This window comes from Malaclemys terrapin, chromosome 2 (genome assembly GCF_027887155.1).
Source record: "Malaclemys terrapin pileata isolate rMalTer1 chromosome 2, rMalTer1.hap1, whole genome shotgun sequence".
NCBI classification, from domain to species: domain Eukaryota; kingdom Metazoa; phylum Chordata; order Testudines; family Emydidae; genus Malaclemys; species Malaclemys terrapin.
Window position 1 is genome coordinate 142,153,496 of NC_071506.1, and position 22,805 is coordinate 142,176,300.

Consider the following 22,805-nt stretch of genomic DNA (forward strand, 5'->3'; position numbering starts at 1 on the left):
TCAGCTCACGGCTGCACTGTGCCATCCACATCCAGATTCACCTGCTTGCATTTGCTTCAAGGGTATGTCTAGACCGGAATTAATCGGCTGCCAGTTAACAAACGTGTTGGTACATGTTATATGGAAATCTGCTGCCGTGAGCTGTGTCCAAACGGACGTGTATAAATGTGGTGGCTGATTCAAGTTACCCCCAGTGCAGACAAACCCTCAGCGAGTGGGGGAGGTGTTTGCCCCTCGGTCCCATCTCAGAGTGGGCTTGCTTCCTCCAAGAAGCCCCACACTAACCCACGCCACGTTTGTCAGACCAAACCTTCCTCGGGGGCTTGGCAATTGTGTGTCACTGAGGCTGGAAGCTCCCTTGTACAGCATTTACACAAAGCCCCCTCCTGGCAGGGGATCCCAAAGACATCAAGGAGCCCGTTCTCCAGCTCCCCACCAGGCATGTGGCCAGTACCAGCCCTGTTCCACAGACAGGGCAACAGAGACACAAAGAGACTTGGCCAAGGTATCTCAGCAGGTCAGCTGCCGAGCCAGGAATGGAACTCAGGAGAGCCGCACTTTAACGAGATGGCCCATTCCTTTAGGAAGTGCACACCCTGTGCGCCACAGATCACATCCAGACGCAGTTCGCCTGCTAATAGCATCCCGTACCTGTCGTGTCTGATGAGAAACCTAGGACAGCACCTCTCACTAAGAAGCACTTGGCACCCACCCCGACAGACTGTGCTCTCTCCCTGTTGCCAGGCTAGTGCTCCCGGATTACTAAAGTGATTTTCCAACACGGAGCAGTTTTCTGAAGTAGCCCAGGCAGGGCTGGACTTGCAGGATATTCTGCAGACCCGAGAGCCTCTCTGCTTGGTGGTACTCGAGCTGATTTTGACACTATTCGTTTAAATGGCTTTATCCAAATTGAGACAAAATGTGGTTTAAAAAGTCTTGCAAACTGCAACACCCAGTGGCCGAACAGTTTATTGCTTTGCCAGAAACCCAGGTCCAATTCCTTTGGTCAGAAGGTCTAGCCTGCTATGGAGATAGAGGCTCAACTCCATAACCCCCAGCACTGATGGGCTCTGAAGGGAGCAGATAACCTCCTCTACGAAGGCTGGGGCTGCTATATAAATGGGGGTATCCCAGAACTTGTAAAGGCAAGACGAATCTTGGACCGGGTCAGTGTCCTGAGCACTGGCACCTGCACCTTAAAGAGAAGAGGGGCTGCAATCTGCTCCATTTGAGACAAGCTGGAGCAGACTCCGAAGGTCCTTAGTAGTTGCTAGCATGGCCTGTGCTGGGCAATACATGGGTACCCGGGCACCTCTCTCACAATGCTCTTTCAGCACAGATCAGGCAGGGTTAGCGTCAGTATGTTCACTAATACCGTATAATTCATTACAGGTTCGGCCGCCAGGGTCCTGGTCTGGGAAGCAGGAGATCTGGGTGCTTTGCCCAGCTCCACCACTGCCCCACAATGCAACCTTGGGCGGGTCCCGGTCACATCCCTACCAGGATCCAGCTGGAAGCTCAGATCTCTAGCTATGTTTGCAGGGCTGGCAATTAGGGAAAAAAAACATCTTTTTAGCAAATGTGATCTGGAGTCCAACAATGCTTGTTTCTCAGAGTATCGCAGCAGGAAAGGACCAAAACAGAAGCCAATGGTTCAAATGAGGGTACAGAGTCCCAACACAGTTGGCACTTTCGTGTTAAATGCACCCAAGCATCCTACTGCTTCACCCCTGCTGCACAGACAGACACATCCACTGAGCTCAATTTCCCCCGGCTCCCTTCACCAGTGCTTTCTGCACCCCGTTTTCAACCATGTCCGGGAGGCCTGGCACAAGCTGGGAACTCAGGCAGGAATGACTTTTGCTGAGGAGACAACCTCAGCTTGTCAGTACTTGATGAGGAATGGAAACCGAGATCTATTCGGACCACGCTGGCACCAAAAGCTGATTCCTGCATCCGGGAGCTGGAGGATGAGGATCCCGGGGGAAAATGTTTCTCCTGACTGTGATGGTGTCTTTCTTATCGCACACTCGAGTTCCCGGTTTTCGGCGTCGCTAATGCAAGTTCCGCGCTGATGGCCCTGCCATAGGGGATGCAGGAGAGCAGACTGTGACTGGGAACTCTCAGCTGTCCAGTTTAATCAAATACCAATTTGTTATGAAGGATCTTTGCAGGAGCCCACGCCAGCGACCTGTAATTCAGAGGGGCATCTTCCTACATGTTCCTGTGTCCAATGGTAGTTTTCAGGAGCTACCTCAACAGCTGAAGTTAAACTCAGATCTGACTCTTCCACAGATGCCTTGTAAAAATGTTAACAACATCATTTGTCTTTCTCTCGGCTTTCAGAGAGATCTGAAAACTCACCCAAGATCTCTCTCCAGTCTTTGCTGCTTTTTTCCAAGTTCTTGAGGTGGTTCCCAACTGGCTTGAGGGCTCTTGGTGTCCCTTTTTGACCTCCAGAAGCACCACGTTCACACATACATGGGAACTTGGACTGTCTTGCCCTTTTATATGGCCGGAACCCAGTAGATAATTGGTTTCTAAGAGTCTGAGTAAAACCCAAACCTCAGCCCGGCAGGCCATAAAGTCTCTCAGTCTCACAAGGACCACGGTGTAGGCCCCCTCCTTGCCCAGTCACACCCTCCTCACCCTGCAATTTCCCTATGTCAAAAGACAAAATGGAGAGGCAGACCCAGGTTGCTGTAGCCCTGACAGACCTTCAACACCAGCAGCCTGTGACGCAGCATCTGACGGGGACAGCTGAGCTTGTCAGGAGGGTTTCACACAATCCCTTCATGTTCTCACTTGGCTCCTGCACTTCAGCAGTTTGCAGAGCAGGGCCTAAAGGCCAGGCCTGGCTGTCACAGAGTCAGCCCTGGGGCTTAAGTGGGAGCAACTTGTGCTGTGGGGCTGAAGGCCTTAGGGTTCCGGTGCAGCCTGGGGCACAGGTCACTTGCAGGTTTACACTAGTGTCAATGGTGATTCTCTGTAATTTGACGTCTTTAAACCATGATTTGAGGCTGTCAGTGATTCAGCCAGAGGTTAAGGGTTTATTATAGGAGTAGGTGGGCCAGGTTCTGTGCCCTGTGATGTGCAGGAGGTCAGACCAGATTATCTGAATACTCCCTTCAGACCTTACAGTCTGTGATGGTTCCAACTCTAGTGATGGTGCACAATGGGTGAGGGTCTCTGGCCTGGGTTAGGCAGCTCAGGCTGGAATGTGCAAAATGGTCCTTTCTGGCTTTGACATCTGCGAATCTACGTCTCAACTGCAAACTGACGTCAGGCAGAGCCACCCTAGGGTACGTCTCCCTGGAGATTTCACCTTCTTCCTTTTTCACTCAAGGGAGTGAACACGTTCTAGCTGCTCATTTCCTTTCTGAACTCAGCCTTCGGCTGAACTTTGCCACTGCGGTTCTGAGATCACAAGGCTGGAACATCTGACACCATTAACTGCTTCTCCACTAAACAAATCTGCCTCTAACCGGGCAGTTTGTGTTCTGGATTCAGCCACTGGACAAGACACAGCTGGGGGCTGGGAGGACGGCAACCTGAGTCTCTTTCCCAGGGAGAGCACTTGACAGGTCAGGAGTCTACAACCTTCTTCCAACAGCAGCCGGGCTCACTCCTGTCACAGTGAGTGTGAAAAATCCCAAGGGAGATTTGTCATGAAAAAATGTTACTCTATGGCCGTGTTTTTCAACCTTTTTGATACCAGGGACTGGCTTGCCACCTTCCTAAACTGTGTCAGGGAGCTCTCAGGGACCGTGTGCACCAGTCTACAGACCGGTCGTTGAGAAGCACTGCCCTAGAGAACATGATAAATGCTGAACATTCCCACTTCACTGGGTCCTGCCACCTGCATGGGGAAGAACAAAGTGTTGGGACCTGTGGAGGAGATGACAGTATGGAGACCCTGGTGTTGCCCACAGACACCTGCCAATCATTAGCCATCCAGGTGCCTGGTCTCAGTTCAGGGATCTGAAGGCTTGAGGCACCAAGCTCCTGGCACAGGACAGGGCACCCCCCCCCCGACCTCACTCTAGTTTGCCCCTTTGTTGAAGGAGCTGAAGGAGAGCGAGAGACTCTGGAGTCGAGTCCTGCAACCTGACCCAACCCCTACAGAGCCCGACTACAAGCCTCAGGGTTGGGTTGGATATTAAACAACCCAACAGTCCTGGGGTGGGTCATCTCTGATTACCTCCTCCTGGCCCATGGGATTGGTGAGTTGACAGCTGTGTGCCCCACCCATCAGCCACCACTTCTCAGCACTAGGTCTGTGCCCATGAGTCGCAGCCCCTCTCATTGTGCAGCACAGGGAGGTGCCAGCGGACAGCAGGGCATATAGCCACTGCTGCTCCAACCCCACAGGCAGGAGGCGATAGGAGATGGACTGCAGGCACAAGGTGTAGGGATGGGAAGCTCATGTCAGGCTGAATCCCAAGGACGAGGTGGCAGCACTGACATAGGTTCAGGGGAGGCAGCCCAGGGAGTGACCGCCCTTTGGGTGCGCAGCGCTTGGGCAGGGAGTGGCTGGTGGGCCAGGGTGAGGATCGGGCCACAGGAGGGAGAACAGGGCTGGAGGGTAATTAGCCCTGGTGGCTCTAAGGAGGGAACAAAGTAAAGAAAATGGAGTCTGGGCTGGCAACTACACCCTTGCAGCCCCAAGGGACTAACTACAAGCGTCAGGGTCAGGTATGAAAACAACTTCAGGCTGGGTTTGGATTGTCTGTGGTCTAGTCAGGTTCAGGTCAGGATTTCAAATTAGGCCCAAATTGACCTCAGCTCTGGTGGGAGCCCCATTCTGCCTTCCTCGGCACAGAGCAGGGTCTACAAACACCTCTCCAGAAAGCCCCAAGTGTCAGAGGGACATTAAACAGGGATTCCCAGGCTGACACCAACTCCAGGTGTTTGGATCCAAAGTAATTGCCTTGGTTTGGCATTTTCAGTTGATTAAGTGCAGCAGTGACGTAACATCAGATACATTACTTGGGTAGAGGCCTCTGTGTTTGCGGCAGGAGAGGACTGATCTATCTCCAACCACTGTCCTACTAGGCCCCTTTCTGCCCAGAGAGCATGCTCTCCCTCACAAGGCCTCATTCCACTTCGGTCTCCGCTCTAGTCACAGCAGTGGCACAACGGCTCATAAGGGAGTAAACACCCTGGCTTCAACATTAGCAAAACCCTAGTGAGAAAATCCCAGTGGGGGTTTCTGGGCCGTATGGCAGAACTCTCTCCCCAGGTGAGATGCTCCTGCACAAAACACGTGGGTCAGCAAACGCTGGTGATGGAAGCATGACATATGCCCAACGGCTTCTCTTCGCCTAAGACCAGAGGCCCAGAATTACCTGAGGTGTCTGAGTTTGCAGCTGCTGCTCCTCCAGCTGGGGCTGGATAGTCCCCACGGCCGCTTGGCTCAGGGTAGTGACACGGTTAGGCTGCCCCCGCAGGGTCACTGTAATGGTAGTTGGAGCCTTCAAGCCTGGAAGACACAGGAGTGAGGCAAGTCACTGCGACCAGCCAATCTCCGAGCGCATGCTTTACCCCAGGCTTGGTTCTTCCGTTCACAGGAAAAGCAGATCAAACAGACACAACCTCCCCCTCCCCCGCCAGCTGCCAAGCAGCTGCTCCCAAACTGCCAGCGACTGGAGATCAACTGTAGGACAGTACGAACATGGAGTGTGGAAAGGATCACAGTGCTCAGCACAACATACAGCACAGCAAATCCACCTCTGGGAAAGCCCAACATGAGCTCTCCAGGCACAATCGTTGGCAGTAATATTCGGAGACCTGCACCCAGACCCCATGCACATTTCCTATTAACAGACCACGTGCTGTGTAACGAGGACTTCAGCACGACGTAATGCGAGTTCCAGAGCACGGAGCTGACGGCTGGAATGGCAGACACTAGCTCGGGTGAGCAGACAGGGCAAGGCTGACATTGGCTGGCATCTCTGAGGAACACACAGCCCGCATCCATACCTGGATCTTGGCTCTATGGCGCCTGGAATGCTATGAATTAGGGGACTCGCTGTTCAGAGGCAGCCGCCTGGCCCTGTTTGCAAGCCATCCTAAACCATGCCAGGTATAATTCAGCCTGGTATTAAGGAACATGCAAAGGGGACTTCAATCATGCGCATGATGAAGATCGACTCCTACTGGGGAGGAGATGGCTGTTCACAGTCCACGGTGGCGGATCCCCCCTTTACTCCGCGAGGGATGTAAATTCTCTTGCTGGACTCACGAATTCCAATCCCAGCTCTGCCACTGACTTACTGGGACACCTTGGGCAAATCACCTCTTCTCTCTGTGCCTCAGTGTCTCCACAGGGGGAGGCAATAGTTCCCTCCTCGCAGCAGCATCAGGAGGATAAGTCGGCGTTCACAGAGCACTCTGAACTTCAAACAAGCTTTGTAAATGTGAACTACAGTCTGAAAGGAGATGGGCGGGTGCCTGCATCTCCATCTCACAACTCCCCACCAGCACTAGCCCCTTACCTGCTGCTTGATTGGAGATCTGAGCCAAGCCAGGAAGGCTGCTGGCCAGCTTGGCCAGCCCACCATTGGTCAGCAACTGGTGAATAGCCGTGGGCTTCCCGCTCCCCGAGGCTCCAAGAGACGACAAGGATGTGGCGACTGGAATGGTGCGGACGATTGTCCCGGTGCCCGTGGTTATGGCACTCAGACTCTGGATAGGTGCCGGTGTCTTCCCAGCTGAGGTCTGCCAAACAAGGCAAGTGCGGTGAGTACCAGAGAAGAAGGGGCGGAATATCCTTCCCTGCTCCCCTACTCTCAAGGGCAGTTCGAGGTCTCAGAGGTCTGGCAGAGTCTTCCCAGCCTTCATCCCAGTAGGCAGCAAGTGCATCTCAGCCCAAGGGTCGATGAAGTTTGGCCCTTTCACCATGGATTTTAAAAGGAAGGGGCAGCCCATGGAGACTACTGGCCCTGACATGCAATAAACCACCTTGATCTGCATGGAGGCTACTCAGATAGAGGTGGAGCATTGCAGGGTGGGACCTGAAGTCTCCGCAGGCTGCCCCTGCTAGAGCTAATGGGGTTGCAATCCACTCCACTGTGAGAAGCGAGAGTGGAAGAGGCCCAGCAGGCTCTTCTCACCCACTCCCCGGGGCTCGTGCAGGACCATTCCCTACATTACATTTTCTAGTGTTTTGTCCAGTCTAGGTTTCAATGCCTCCTGTGCCAGAACTCCCATTTGCCATGCACCTCATGCTGTCACTGCACCCAGCCTCCAGATGGGAGGGCAGGCTGCAGACAGCAGTGGTCCTTGTAGAGAAGGCACCCAATACCCTTGGTCCACAAGTACCCTCTTCCTGACCCAAGCGCCAAACACAAGAGCAGGAGCCTCAACAGAGCTTCTTACCCGCAACAGAGCTCTACTTCATCCATGGCGACAAGGATGCTGTCTTCCCAAGCTCTCTAGATCCAGTTTCCCGCTCTCCAGGAGAGCCCGTGCCTATCTGAAACCCTCCATATCGCTATGGCTGCCTACCTGTATGGACGGCCCCACGGACGCTACGCTCACTGGAAGGGCTGGTGATTTGGTGCCGATGTCCTGCAGGCTGAAGCTCAGTCCCTGCAGCAGGCTGCTAGCGGATGCTGCTCCTGAAAGCAAACAAGGCTGGGGAACAACCTGCCAGGAAGAGCTAGTTTCTCACCCTTGGTGGACTAGCTTCAGCAGGAGGCTGTCCCCTTGAGTTATGCTGTCTCTTGACCTGTGGGAGCCCCTCGGTCCTCCCTATGAGCTATGTCTCCAGTAGGCAAACAACATTCTAGAACACGACCCAACATCTATCAACTCGCATGACTGCGAACAGGATGTGCGCCCAGTGTAGGCAGGGCCAGTCATGTCTAGAACACCAGATAGCGAGCCACTTCCTGGTCCCGTGCAACTGAACTCGGTGGAAATGCTGCCGTTAGAGCTGAGCGCATCATTGATTTTTTTATTTCAGAAGCTGAACCAAAAAATCTGACAAAAATGTGGTTTGGTTCAAACTGAAATTGAATTTTGATGTTTTTTCTTATCAAAACAAAATACATCTGGGGTTTGTTTGTTTGTTCTTCACGTTTTTCTGTTTTGCTCCCAGTCATTTTTGGACGTCTTTCACCCTTTTTTAATACTAGCTAAATTAAACAAAACACCATTTCAAAACAAAAAAGCTGAAATGTTCCATTTAAAAATGGGCCAAAATAAACCACTTTGGAATTCTCCCCCCACCATTTCTAGGTTTATACTATTTGCCAAATCTGACCTGAAAGTATCCCCAAAAATGGACTTTTCTGCAAATTTATTATTTGCTGAAACAATTGTCACCCGGTCTAGCTGCCCTTGACCTCAACAGAAACAGGGCCTGGCCCCGTGTTCCATCCTCCACCAGGCTCACTTTCCAGCTCCTGAGTAAGCCACTGGCCTCGTCAAACCGCTGGGACAGCTGAGCACTGGGAAAGCTCTCGGCCACTCCCAGGTTAGAGCAAAGGTGCAGGCAGGGAAACATACGACTAATTCCCCAGATCCATCTCACAGGCATGAAGAAAGAGGCGGGTACCTTGGAGCGTGTTGCTAGGCTGTGCCTGCCTGCAGTGGGCGCTGCTGGCCACCAGCCTGCTCTGCAAGGAATGGAAGGCGCTGGGAGCTGTGCTGCTAGGGATCATGGCTGAGGGGGTAGAGCTGAGGGAGGGGGTTTCCGCCACAGAATTCAGCCTGGAAAACAAACAGAGAAACACGGCAAATGCACTCCAGTAACCAACAAACTCCAAGGGGATGTATTTCCAGGACAAAGATTGCAGCCAGGGGGTCAAACGCAACCCATAGCTACTCTTCTGGAAGGGCTGGTTGAGGTTGAAAACTGTACTGTGGTGAACTCAAAACAGCAGCAGCGGCTGTGCCTCCATGATGGGAGATAGAAGCACGCACAAACAGAGTAGGATGTCTATTTCTGAAATGAGGGGTGACTGTAGCCCTCTGCCCCCATGCCATACTGACTGGGTGTTATACACAGACAGACTCCACCTTTGGAGTTAAAGGGACTTCTCAATTTAAAACTGTTTTTATTTTCCGGATCCTGACTCCAGTTCCTGGTTAAAGGAAGGGCCGCCGCTCTGAGGCATACAGCAAACCAGAGCAGCACCATGGGAGATGAGAAGACTAAAACAGCATTAGATGCACAGCAAGAACACACACACCCCACCCCGGGAGGGGGAGGGGGTATTTCAAAGGAGAATTACTTTAAATACTCCTCCAGCCCTGGGGAGCAAGAGTTTGGCAGCAGGCAGGGCTGCCGCACTGGCAGAGACAAGGGCCAGGCCGGGAAGATTCTTTAAGGACAGGAACTGGAATCCAGGTTAAGACAGAAGATGCAGGGAGAGATAAAGCAGTGCCAGGGTCACAAGAGATCAGGAGGTTTGAATCTATCATTTCAATCTTTGTCTCCACCATATAGAGAGAGATATACCTACCACCGGGACACCCTCCCCGCTACTCCCCTCGCTCTGCCAACACGTCTCAGGACTGCCCTGCAACAAGTCAACACCCACAAGGGGTAGGTTCCAGGGGGTTGGATGTCTCCTGTATCTCAGGATTCAGACTCAGAGCTGGACATCTGACATGTCCTTTCACACTCAAGGTCTGAGAAAGTGGCAGACCCTGGAATCACTGCTCTCTGGAGCCTGGCATCGGCTCAGCTCTCTCAGAGCTCCACAGATTAAAAATAAAACAATACACTCACTTGGGGGTGGTAAGTAATCCCGAGAGCTCCTTCACGCCTGACCCAGACTGGCCTGCGGTCACGGTGGGGAGCTTTCCTGCCACACCTGTGGGAAATAAAGAAAAACAAGAGACGTAAAGCTCTGCCCTAGTCCAGCCTGCGGGGAATCCCCGCGATCACACACGACCCAGTGCCACAGAGCAGTGCGGGGGGAACCGAGCTCATCCTGCTGCTCGGAGCACTTTTTAAAGGAAAGCTCCAGTGCAGTCTCAGATATTTTCTAGCACGTTCTAGGAGAGCGAGTCGTTCCAGAAACATCAAACCGAATAGAATCACTAATAAAACCAGGAAGTTGCCATTGCGACAATCTCATGATGCACAATAGGACTGAGGAAATCAGCTTCAACATTGGAAAGCACTGGATACCAGGTGCTCGGCACAGGGATGCAAGCATCTCTGGTGACGTCCACTAATCCGCTTCTACTAATTCTCTCCTTCACTCGCACCCCCACTTCCTCCTTGCCAGATTATTATTATAATACAATTCTACTGCCTCGATGGATCATTGAGCACATGCCGGTTTTCTAGTGGTTGATTTTGTAAGCATTCTATTGAGACACTTTACAAAATACACAGAAAGGCCGGTGAGTTACAATATTTGTTTATTGCGGTGTTTGGGATACAAATGCGTTTGTCCTGTGTATTCCTCCTGCTCACGCACGGTAAGAGGGAATTCTTGTTTGGTTCATGTTTACTTCTGCATTTCATTTTTTTTCTGTGAAAAGAAATAAAGTTTTGAAAATTAAAAAAAAAGTCCAGGAAATCAGAGACTTTCAAAGCTGTTGAAGGTAAGCCACAATATATTCATTAGTTAATTTTCACAGTAAAACCAACTGTTAAATTAACCAAGAAATGTTGCAAAATGGATCGATTTACTTTACAGCTTTGAAAAATCTCTGATTTCCCAGGGCTTTGGAATGGCGTGCTGACCCTTTCAGCTTTACACCGCACACTAATTCTGCTCACTCACAATTACCTTTAAGAGTTATTTTTTGGTGCTCCAAGCAGAAGTCCTACTATGCATCAACCTGGCCTACCACAACAGAGAGTTTCCTTCATGTACCGTGGTTACAATAAGCAAATAAAATTCCTGGCCTCCTCTACAGTGTTGAAGGGAAACAAAGCTGAACACACTACAGCTCTCTCTGGACTGCAGCTCACCAGGTTACAACTCACGTCACAGCAGGGTTTTCCTAACCCAGGAGAAGACTGGAGAAGAGTTGGGCTTTGCACATGTACATATAAAAGGTGTATTTGACAGGCCATTGCAATGCCCAAGGGGATCAGCAGAGCAGGAAACTAATCTATACCGAGAATACACAGAGATTCTTCCAGTGGGAGCCAACATCAAATCCCAACATGGTCCTCCCTTTATGGCAGGAGCGGGTCCCGGATGAGATCTTTGCAGAGAGATTCCAACCTGTTTGGGAGTCCTTTGTTGTCACTTCTACAGCATCAGGGTATGAGGGACACTTAAGCAAGCCACAGACTTACAAAACCGAACCAGACCGAGTGTCCCTCAAGACCAGCATCCTGCATCCAGCAATGGCCTGAAGCTTCAGAGGAAAGTGAAGAGACCATCTCCCTCCCAACTCAGTAGATGGTGCAATGTCATACATGGATGGAAAACTCCTTTTTGCCCCCCACACAATCAGCCTTTCACCCTGGCACAGGCAATTTGAACGACTCTCTAGAACCGAAGTTTATGCCATAGGCTCTGCTGTGTATCTATTAAGGGACTTCAATCCCCAGCCTTCCCCAAGCATCACTGCGCACCAAGTCGCTGGCACCTGGAACCACTTAGACTGCCTGCCATGTCTAAATCCTTAAAGAAGAAGGTTCCTACCGCTTTGGCTCCATCTTTGTCAGCAGACACATCCTCATACCCAGAGCTGGCCTGCGACACACCAACTACCTGTTCTCCATGTAAATGTCACTGAATGTAAATGTCTCTGGTTTAAAGAGCAGTTCTGGAACTGGGACTCACTTTCCGGCTGTGCAACGAGGGGCACTCCATTCCCTGTGCCAGCAGCTTCCCCGTGGGAGACAATGGTCACCTTGATTTTGGCTCGCTTGGAGGATTTGCTGCAATGGGTCGGGCTGGGGGTTTGATGTCTCTTCAGCTGCATTCGCACATCTTCTTTCTCAGTCCCTTCTGGCTGCTCTGAGACTGGAACTGGGGGAGACAGAAGCATATATTTGAAACCAATACCTGGTGCCTTGAGCATAATTCCAGCACAGATGATAATGCAATATATACCCAGAGAGGGACATAAACCCATGCATATTCTCCACAGCTTCCTTCATGCTGCCCCCTCCTGCCACCCATACACCAGGACTCAGACTCTAAGGTCAGAAAGGAACATCATGATCATCTACACTGACTCTGGCTGAGTCACTGACGGCCTCAAATTATGGTTTAAAGACATCAAGTTACAGAGAATCACCATTGACACTAGTGTAAACCTGCAAGTGACCCGTGCCCCAGGCTGCACCGGAACCCTAAAGCCTTCAGCCCCACAGCACAAGTTGCTCCCGCTTGAACCCCAGGGCTGACTCTATGACAGCCAGGCCTGGCCTTTAGGCCCTGCTCTGCAAACTGCTGAAGTGCAGGAGCCAAGTGAGAACATGAACGGATTGTGTGAAACCCTCATAACTAGCTCAGCTGTCCCCGTCAGATGCTGCGTCACAGGCTGCTGGTGTTGAAGGCCTGTCAGGGCTACAGCAACCTGGGTCTGCCTCTCCATTTTGTCTTTTGACATAGGGAAATTACAGGGTGAGGAAGGTGTGACTGGGCAAGGAGGGGGCCTACACCGTGGTCCTTGTGAGACTGAGAGACTTTATGGCCTGCCGGGCTGAGGTTTGGGTTTTACTCAGACTCTTAGAAACCAATTATCTACTGGGCTCCGGCCATATAAAAGGGCAAGACAGTCCAAGTTCCCGTGTGTGTGTGAACGTGGTGCTTCTGGAGGTCAAAAAGGGACACCAAGAGCCCTCAAGCCAGTTGGGAACCACCTCAAGAACTTGGAAAAAAGCAGCAAAGACTGGAGAGAGATATCTTGGGTGAGATTTCAGATCTCTCTGAAAGCTGAGAGAGACACAAATGATATTGTTAACATTTTTACAAGGCATCTGCGGAAGAGTCAGATCTGAGTTTAACTTCAGCTGTTGAGGTAGCTCTTGAAAACTACCATGGGACACAGGAACATGTAGGAAGATGCCCCTCTGAGAATTACAGGTCACTGGCGTGGGCTCCTGTAAAGAACCTTCACAACAAATTGGTATTTGATTAAAGGTCTGCCAAAGAGCTGTTTGAAAATAGTGCCCATTATTTACCTGGACCAGAGAGGGCCATATTTACTGCAATATTACAGAGTCTGTCACTGTCTGTGGGTTGAGCAAAGGGACTAGCAGCACGCCAAGGCTTCAGCATTTGGTTGATTTGTTTCCTCTGTTTTATATTATTTTCCTTATTCTAATCCTTAAATACAGTGAAAGGCCCTGTTGTGCCAGGTGCTGCACAGACGCTGAGGTGGACACAGGATTTTCAGTATAGAATCTAGATGTTTCAAACTCAGGCTGCTTCCTGGGGAGATTTTGGGGGAGGGCCCAGCAAGACCCAGGGAAATGGAAGTTGGTTACTGAGGGCTGGTCTATGTTGCCTTAACTACAAAATTTCACATCCTGTGAAATGTAATTAACCCGCCCGAAGCCCCGGTGTAGACACCACTAGTCGACAGAAGAGGTGGGTTTACTACGGCGCTGGCAGACCCGCTTCTGTCACTCTAGTGAGTGTGAACATGGCAGCAGCCCAGCTGCAGCGCTGCATCTGTGCCGCTGTAGCATTTCTTGCATAGACATACCCTGAGCCAGCCCACAGAACAACACTTCATACTAAACACGCAAACTTTTCTGCAGAGTCCCCCATGACAGTGACATGGCAGAAGGGGACGGATGAAGCTGCCCTGGGCTCAACTCTAATAACACGTTTCCAGAATGCCCTGTGTCGAATTTCCCCCAGCTCCCTTCACCAGTGCTTTCTGCACCCCGTTTTCAACCATGTCCGGGAGGCCTGGCACCTAGGGTACAAGCAGGGAACTCAGGCACGAATGACGTTTGCTGAGGAGACAACCTCAGCTTGTCAGTAGTTGGTGGGAAATTCCTTCTTGACCCCAAATATGGTGACCAATTCGATCCTACGCGTTTGGGCAAGACCCACCAGCCAGACACCCGGGGAAGAATTCTCTGTAGTAACTCAGAGCCCTCCCCATCTAGTGTCCCATCACCGGCCGCTGGAGAGTCCTCTCTCTCACCACTTACGTCTCTAACCCGATTTCCCCGTGCGTCACAAACTGCTGCATTTAGAATGAGCTCTTCATATTCTAAGGCAGCACAGTCTAAGGACCCTGTCTTTTTCTGCAATGAAGCACAGTGCAGGCTTATCACTCTATGAACCACCGCAGTAATAATGCCCCTTACCGAAGTGTTTTTCATTTCCAAAACACAGTGCAAATACCAGCCCCCCATCCCATATCCCCATTTTACCCATGGGGAAACTTGTGGCCCAGAGCGAGGTAATGTGACTTGTCCAAATTCACAAAGTCTTTGTCAAAGCTGGGACTAGACCTCAGCTGCTGACTCCCTGCGCTCTGTTCCAGCCGTCCCTGCACTGCAGCGCATATTGCTAGACTCCAACATTCATTGCTTTGCAAGAGTCAGTTCTTTATCGTGTTTCCTGGGTGCTCACCACCACAACTGTGCAGCTCAATCATTCCTGTACGTACCCTCGCAACACCCCTGGAAGGCAGGGTAACACTGTTATCCCCAAGGTACAGATGAGGAACTGAGATCCACAAAGACTATGGCCCAAATCCTTCAAGGTATTTAGGTGCCTAATTCCCATTGATTTCAGGATTGAGGCTCTGTTCCTAAGTGGCAGGCCCAAGGTGACACTGGGCATCTGTGGCAGAGCTAGATCCCCTGCCTCTGTCTGATATCCTAACCTGTCTGGCCTCACATAGGCAAGCCGAGACTTCCATTTTTCTGCTCAACAGTTCCTTTGTACCTCATCCTCCCAACCCGCCCCGCCCCAGCACATCTGTTCTGTCCTGAGGCTTACTCTGTAAATTCTCTGGAGCACACACCACCGCTCCTAGCAAAATGGGACCCTCATCATGCCTGGTACCCTGGGCACTAGGGGAACAGAAGTGATAATTAACCACAAGACTATCCTTCCTCAGGACCACATCTTGCCCATTTGTATTCCACTGTTGATCTGTAACTGCATAATCTCAATTTGGAACCCTGGAGTTCATGGCTTGCACCATGGTGTCCATCTCTTCACTGGAGAAGTAAGCCTGGTGCAGGAGAACAAGCAAGGGTGATGAAATGAAGGCTGGCCTTCCAATGCAAAAGGTGCAACTCTACAGTGCTCAGAAAGGGAATTCCCACCACACCTGGTCTCAGTCCACGCTGGGCTAAGGGGCGATAGGAGTAAGGTACATGACACCAACCCTCTGCAAGCACTTTGGAGGACAGGATTAGAACTCAGAATGACCTGGACAAATTAGAGAAATGGTCTGAAATCAGCAAGATGAAACTCAATAAAGACAAGAGCAAAGTACTGCACATAGGAAGGAAAAATCAAATGCACAACTAGAAAACAAGAATAACTGGCTAGCTCATAGTACTGCTCAAAAGGATCTGCGGGTCATTGTGGATCACAAACTGATTATGAGCCAACAATGCGATGCAGTGGTGAAAAAGGCTACTATCGTTCTGGGGTGCATTAGCAGGAATGTGGTATGTAAGACAAGGGAGGTAATTGTCCACTGAGCACTGGTGAGGCTGCAGCTGGAGTACTATGACCAGTTCTGGGTGCTGCACTTGAAGAACGATGTGGATAAACTGGAGAGTGTCCAGAGGAGAGCACCAGACATGATAAAAAATGTAGGAAACCTGACCTGTGAGGAGAGGTTACAAAAACTGGAGACATAGAGTCAGTCTTGAGAAAGGAAGACTGAGGAGAGACCTGAGAACAGTCTCAAATACATTAAGGGCTGTTATAAAGAGAACACTGATCAACTGTTCTCCATGTTCACTGAAGGCAGAACAAATAGTAATAGACTTAATCTGCAGCAAGCAAGATTTAGGTTAGAGATTAGGAAAAACTTTCTAACTCTGAGGGGAGTTAAGCTCTGGAACAGGCTTCCAAAGGAGGTTGCAGAATCCTCATCACAGCAGGTTTTTAAGAACAGGTGGGCAAACACCTGTCAGGTTTGGTCTAGGTTTACTTGGCCCTGCCTTAGCACAGGGGGCAGGACTAGGTGACCTGTCATGGTCCCTTCCAGCCCTGCGGTTCTAAATGACACCACTTTGCAGGAGCAGGTCCCCTGACCTACTGCTGGGGGAGAGTGCGGTTGAACCACTTTACTGCTAAGCATTTATTTGCTGGCACTGCTCTAACCCAATGCAAGCATCAATGCATTATTATCTTAGCACCTGCACCCAGGGTCCTGCTTTGAGGGAGCAAGGTGGGGTGCTGACTGCTAACAGACGTGCAAAGCTTAAATACCTTCCCCAGCACTGCGAACATGCCGAGTGAATGGAACTACCCAGAGAGTTTCTGATCACCTATGCAAAGAGATTATAGGCATCAGTTCCGCTGTGAAAACCCCTGAGACCGCCTGAGCATCAACCGCACCACACAGCGCCATCAGCTGGGCAACACCATGAAATGGCACCTGCAGGGGAAAGTGATGCTACTACTCCTCAAAGCATCCATGATAGTCTGTAGGAACCAGTGATCAAACACCCGCCCTTGCATTCTGCATGATCAAAGCCTCCTTCATTACATGGTTACTGTGGCGCACACAGACTCCTGTTCTCACAACAGATGGAAAGAGCTCCCTGTGTGCTCAGGCTTAACCCCCAGGCACGAGCTCTCTGAGCTATAGTTAGACATTCCTACTGCTCCCACTTCACCATGGCTTCCCACCACGCTGCTCTCCTGCAGCCAGGCTGAATCGCTCTCCTCAGTCCCACTGACGCAGAAGCAGCCGGGCTGAAAGACAGTGTGACCAGCCCTGGGTTCACACTAGCTACTGTCAGAGCTGCCAGTGGGCAAATCCAATGTAACCACATGAAGGCATTTTCCCATAAAGTGCTGGATGGCAAATACGGAGGTGCCCCTTTGATGGTGTGGAACACTGCACATCTGGATCCTACTGATGCTGCCTGTTCGATGCTCCAGAAACAGGGTGAGGGGGGTGAAGCACTGGAACGGGTTACCTAGGGAAGTGGTGGAATCTCCATTCATAGAGGTTTTTAAGGTCAGGCTTGACAAAGCCCTGGCTGGGATGATTTAGTTGGTTATTGGGTCCTGCTCTGAGCAGGGGGTTGAACTCGATGACCTCCTGAGGTCCCTTCCAACCCTGCTATTCTATGATTCTATGAGGCTGCTGCCAATATGTCCCAGGGAAAAATCTCTTCCCATCCGGAGAGCATGCGAGCAAGAATCACCCCAGTTAAGCACTGAATCCTTTTTGTGCCTGTGAGCTGCTGTTGGGTGTTCAGACCCTGTGGGGAAGTGCAGAGCTACGCTGCTGAGTCACCAAGGCAGCCTGACCAGGTGGACCTCATTACCTCCAACACAGTAGTAGAAAAACAAAGTTCTCAGAGGCAGAGCTTAAGGGAGGGAGAACTCAATAAGTAATCAGCCTAGATTAGGACCTGCTTGTTTATACAGTCCTGCCTGGCTTTGTTATATCACTTCTGGATACAGCCAAACCCCAAGAAGGGAGTGTCTGGACAATAACCAATTGTGTGTGTTAGGCAGAGAGAGGGATGGGAACCTCTTGGTATCTCAGAGAACCCAATTACAGCACCCCACAGTCCCACTGGTCTCCAGCTAATTATCCAGAGCTTCATTCATCTAGACAAGAAGCCACCAGCACTATGCCATGATGAACCGTGCTTTACAGAGAGGTGTTCCTCTATCACACTCGCATTCCCCACATCCAGGGGACACCCATTCTGGCACTGACGGGTCATGTCATGACAAAGCAACTCACATTAGAAAGAGATCCGGGTATTACTACAACTGAAATGTCTCCCAACCCTCCCACCAGCCTAACCCTGCTAAAATCCTCCTTCAGATCTTTGTCACCCACCTCTTCTAACCTCAAGTCCTTCAGCTTGACTCCACAGCAGGGGCCAATGCCATTGGAGGCAATGAAGTTGCATCCATTTAACTGAGCTATGAATCTAGTCCCCTCATCTCTAGGTCTCAGAGGCTCTGACATACAGTAGCCAGTGTCTTCCTTCAGTCCCATCCTCCCACTATCAACAGTGGCTTCCTATTCATTTCAGGATCCAATTCAGCACTGCCTTCCTGCTTTCCCAAGGAGTCCCTCGCCCTCCCTACCCACTCCTCTGCTGTTCCTCCTCCAACTCTCCATGGGTTTGGAAAGATGCTCCAGCCGGCCTCTTTGAGCCACTAAGCAGCCCCGTCTCTGCACCCTCGACAGGCTGTCCAAAGCACTTTCCCATACCATGCATCAAGGAAGCGCCTTCCATGTCAAAAGCACAACTGCCCGTGCTGGGGTCTGCATCTCAGCCAGTCAGAGCCAGCACACAAAGGGTTACGCTCCTGACCACAAGAAGCTGCCAGGTTACCCACATGATTCCACAGTCCATCAGAGCAAACCACTGTGAAATCATGTCACTCCCAGGGAACATTTACCTGCCAGAGAGAGGGAAAGCCAGCGGAGGGGTGTGGCTGTTTTGCTTCAGCTCCCACTACAGCAATGAGAAAGCAAAGAGCAGAGAGAGGGGAACCACACGCTGGAACACCCCCCAAACCAGTGCAAGGAGGAGAGGAAGGTGATGGAGGAAAGCCAGAGGAGGAAGGAAGCGGAGAGAGAGAGGAAGTGAGGAGATACTCACCAAAGAGACATGAAGAGGTGCCAGGAGGAAGAACTTTCCTCACCAGCATGTTTTGTTTCAGAAAAGCAGCAAACTGAGCTGAAATGAATCAGAGAGAATTACAGTATCACAGCTGGCTCTCACTGGGGGGGGGAGGGGACAGGCAGGGGGCAGGCAGCTCTGCAGCCACCACTCACTCTCCAGGACCCACAGCTGGTCCGTGGGGAGCTCTGCACACCCCACTCACTCCCCTGGACCCACAGCTGGTCCGCGGGGAGCTCTGCACACCCCACTCACTCCCCTGGACCCACAGCTGGTCCGCGGGGAGCTCTGCACACCCCACTCACTCCCCTGGACCCACAGCTGGTCCGCGGGGAGCTCTGCACACCCCACTCACTCCCTGGGACCCACAGCTGGTCCGCGGGGAGCTCTGCACACCGCACTCACTCCCCTGGACCCACAGCTGGCCAGTGGGGAGCTCTGCAGACCCCACTCACTCCCCTGGACCCACAGCTGGCCAACCCAGTGGGACCCACTCACTCTGACAGATGGAAGGCAGCTTCGTGATGCAGCCTCAGGGCATCCGGAGACAGCACTGACTGATCCCCGAAACTGCAATGCATCACACCCTCCTGGGAAGGGGCAACAGGTCTGGAGACATCCCTCTCCCTCCCTCCCTGAGAGCACTACCAAACTACACACCATCCTTCCCACAGCCCCCTGACTACCGCCTCCAGGGAGCACGAGCAGGCTTGAGATGTCTAGTATTGGAACTGTGCACACAGACGCCCTTCAGCTAGTCACACTGGGCATCTCTGAGCTGAAATGCTGGCAATGACTGGAAAACAGTAACTAGTACACGCAAACATTCATTGCCACAAAACTTCGATGAACCTCCCTCTCGACTGTCTTTACCCTGCAGAAGTGTCTGCCAAGATACCCACCACAGAGCCTTCTCCTGCTCAGTTCCCTTCACGCACTCACCAGGAACTTGCTCCTATAGCTAAAACATAGGCCGGAGCAGACTTCAACGGTTCTTGCATTGCTCTACTATGTGGGAGTCCTGGACTCAAGTTCCAGTCTGCAACCTACTGTGAACCAGAGAAAGAATGCATAGAACTAGCAGGAGCACAGGGCAATGCTGAAGGGGAACTGGCAGGCCTGTTCGGATCTGTCCTGAGCAAAGGAAGCAAGAAAGATTGGAGACTGGAGAACTACTTCCCAATTATCATAGAATATCAGGGTTGGAAGAGACCTCAGGAGGTCATCTAGTCCAACCCCTGCTCAAAGCAGGACCAATCCCCAACTAAATCAATAGTGTTTGCCAGGAGGGCTTATCTATGGTCCATCCGTGACAAAATATTATCCACAAGTTCCAGAGGAAAACATACCTGCCACTCCACTGAGAGACAAGGCAGGGGAGGTAATATCTTTTATTGGACTGACGTCTGTTGGCAAGATAAACAACCTTTCAAATTTATACAGCGCTCCTGTTCTGGTAACTCAAAAGTTTGTCTCTCTCACCAACAGAAGTCGTTCAATAAAATATATCATCTCACTCACCTGGTCTCTCTAATATCCTGGGATCAACATGGCTACAACAACCCCACCTACACTGACAGACCACTGACTGTCAGACCTTTCCAATCTCTTTCCCCGCACGACTGAAGGTGCATCCCAAGATCTTATCAGCATCCCACAGGACAAAAAACACGGCTCAGGTTAGCCTTTCCTTCTTGGTGGCTGGCCCTCCCCGCCTTCTAGACCGGGGTAGTCAATTATTTTTTGTCAAGGTCCAAGATCAAGGTTCAGTCATGGTCCAGATTCCAGAAAAAACAACAACGATGATAATAAGTAAATAAGATTTTGGGGTCCGTTCAAAAGCATCTGGCAGTCTGGATTTGGCCTGCGGTCCGCCTACTGACTACCCCTGTGCTAGACCCTCATCTTCATCCCGTCTCAGTGGCCTGAGCCACCCCAACCACCCTTTACTCCCTAGAAAAATCTTCACCGATACAAACCACCAACCCATCAAGCGCTCCCAAATGGATGTACCCACATCCACTGGGCCGACATTCTACAACTGCACGATGATTTGGCCACCAGGACGGGCAAAGACCCTTCCCAGGCTCGGCAATAGCAAAACAAAGGTCTGTAAGTGACTCACCCTTTTATGGCACAGAGACTACCATTTCCTGCCCAGAGTCAGCTCCCATATGCCACTGCTTAGGAGTGACAGTGCATAGGGCCTGAGCTGTGGGGAGACTGCCCCTTCTGAATGTCACACGGCCAAAGGAAGTTTTGCAGACTTTAGATTAGTTCTGCAGGGCAAAGTATGAGCATAGCTGGACAGTGACACCCCCAAGAGGCTTTACCAGGGTAACAAGGAGAAAGCAAGTGGAGCAAGCTGCTGGAGCGTTACCTTGTGCCTGCTTGTGTGTCAGGACCCCGTCTGTTCTCTGCACATGTCTCTTCAGAAGCTGGGTGGCACCCATCTGGCTGGACTTCTGGACAGATGACACAGCAGCCATTTTGGTTTTGGGACTCGAGGTGGGGCTACTGGAGACACTGGACAGATCCTGCCCAAACGAGAAGGGAAGCCCCATCCAGTCAGGTTTCCATGGCAGGATGCAGCGATGGGTTATTCATAATGCTTGGTGTAGCAATTACTTTACATCTTCACAAATCGGTAGTTCCCACTTGACCCTCACAACCCCCGATGACCAAGCTTGATATCACCATCCCTGTTTTACTGATGGAGAAACTCAGGCATGGAGGGCAGGTAACCTGCCCAAAGTCACACCAGGAGTCAGTATCAGAGCAAGGATTAGCATTCAGGAATTGAAGCCTCCTCGCCCGGCACTCCGACCCCCAGGCCAAGCCCCCCGCACGAGCACTCTGACCCCTAGCCCAGTCCCCCCCACACCTCTGCACTCTGACCCCCAGCCCAGGCGCCCTCCCGCTTATATACCAATGCTAGAAGTCTAAATAACAAGATGGGTGAACTAGAGTGCCTCCTATTAAATGAGGATATTGATGTAATAGGCATCACAGAAACTTGGTGGAATGAGGATAATCAATGGGACACAGTAATACCAGGGTACAAAATATATCGGAAGGACCGAACAGGTCGTGCTGGTGGGGGAACGGCACGATATGTGAAAGAAGGCATAGAATCAAATGAAGTAAAAATCTTAAATGAATCAAACTGTACCACAGAATCTCTATGGATAGTAATTCCATGCTTGAATAAGAATATAGCAGGAGGGATATATTACCGACCGCCTGACCAGGATGGTGATTGTAACTGTGAAATGCTCAGGGACATTAGAGAGGCGATAAAAACAAAAACTCAATAATAATGGGGGATTTCAACTATCCCCATATTGGCTGGGTACGTCACCTCAGGACGGGATGCACAGATTAAGTTTCTAGACACCATAAATGACCACTTCTTGGAGCAGCTAGTGCTGGAATGCACACAAGGAGAGGCAATTCTTGATTTAGTCCTAAGTGGAGCACAGGATCTGGTCCAAGAGGTAATCTACCTGAACTGCCATAACATAATAAAATTTAACATCCCTGTTGGGGGGTAGGGGAAGAACCCACTACAGCAGCCCACCACGGGTAGCATTTAATTTCAGACAGGGGAACTACACTAAAATGAGGAGGTTAGTTAAACAGAAATTACAGCGCAAAAAGTGAAATCTCTGCAAGCTGCATGGAAACTTTTTAAAGACACCGTATAGAGGAACAACTTAACTGTATGCCCCAAATTAAAAAACATAGTAAGAGAACCCAAAAAGTGCCACAATGGCTAAACAACAAAGTAAAAGAAGCAGTGAGAGGCAAAAAGGCATCCTTTAAAAAGTTGAAGTTAAATCCTAGTGAGGAAAATAGAAAGGAGCACAAACTCTGGCAAGTGAATTGTAAAAAAATATAATTAGGAAGGCCAAAAAGAAATTTGAAGAACAGCTAGCCAAAGATTTAAAAAGTAACAGAAAAAAATGTCTTAAGTACATCAGAAGCAGGAAGCTGCTAAACAACCAGTGGGGCCACTGGACGATCGAGGTGCTAAAGGATCACACAAGGACAATAA

The 22,805-nt window shown here is 50.7% G+C and overlaps 1 protein-coding gene across 4 annotated transcripts in view; it reads right to left on the bottom strand.

Annotated features, from left to right (window-relative positions):
• KANSL3 (KAT8 regulatory NSL complex subunit 3) overlaps nucleotides 1-22,805 on the bottom strand; it is a 62,100-nt gene that overhangs the window by 6,023 nt on the left and 33,272 nt on the right. For 3 of the 4 annotated variants that reach the window (XM_054017686.1, XM_054017688.1, XM_054017689.1), the window contains exons 14-21: nucleotides 21,129-21,285; nucleotides 18,728-18,805; nucleotides 11,769-11,957; nucleotides 9,743-9,827; nucleotides 8,564-8,718; nucleotides 7,510-7,622; nucleotides 6,498-6,720; nucleotides 5,349-5,482 (exon numbers count right to left, since the gene is read on the bottom strand). In XM_054017686.1, coding sequence (XP_053873661.1) covers nucleotides 5,349-5,482; nucleotides 6,498-6,720; nucleotides 7,510-7,622; nucleotides 8,564-8,718; nucleotides 9,743-9,827; nucleotides 11,769-11,957; nucleotides 18,728-18,805; nucleotides 21,129-21,285 — 1,134 coding nt within the window. The remainder of the gene's footprint in view (nucleotides 1-5,348; nucleotides 5,483-6,497; nucleotides 6,721-7,509; nucleotides 7,623-8,563; nucleotides 8,719-9,742; nucleotides 9,828-11,768; nucleotides 11,958-18,727; nucleotides 18,806-21,128; nucleotides 21,286-22,805) is intronic. The other variant, XM_054017687.1, reaches the window with a different exon arrangement.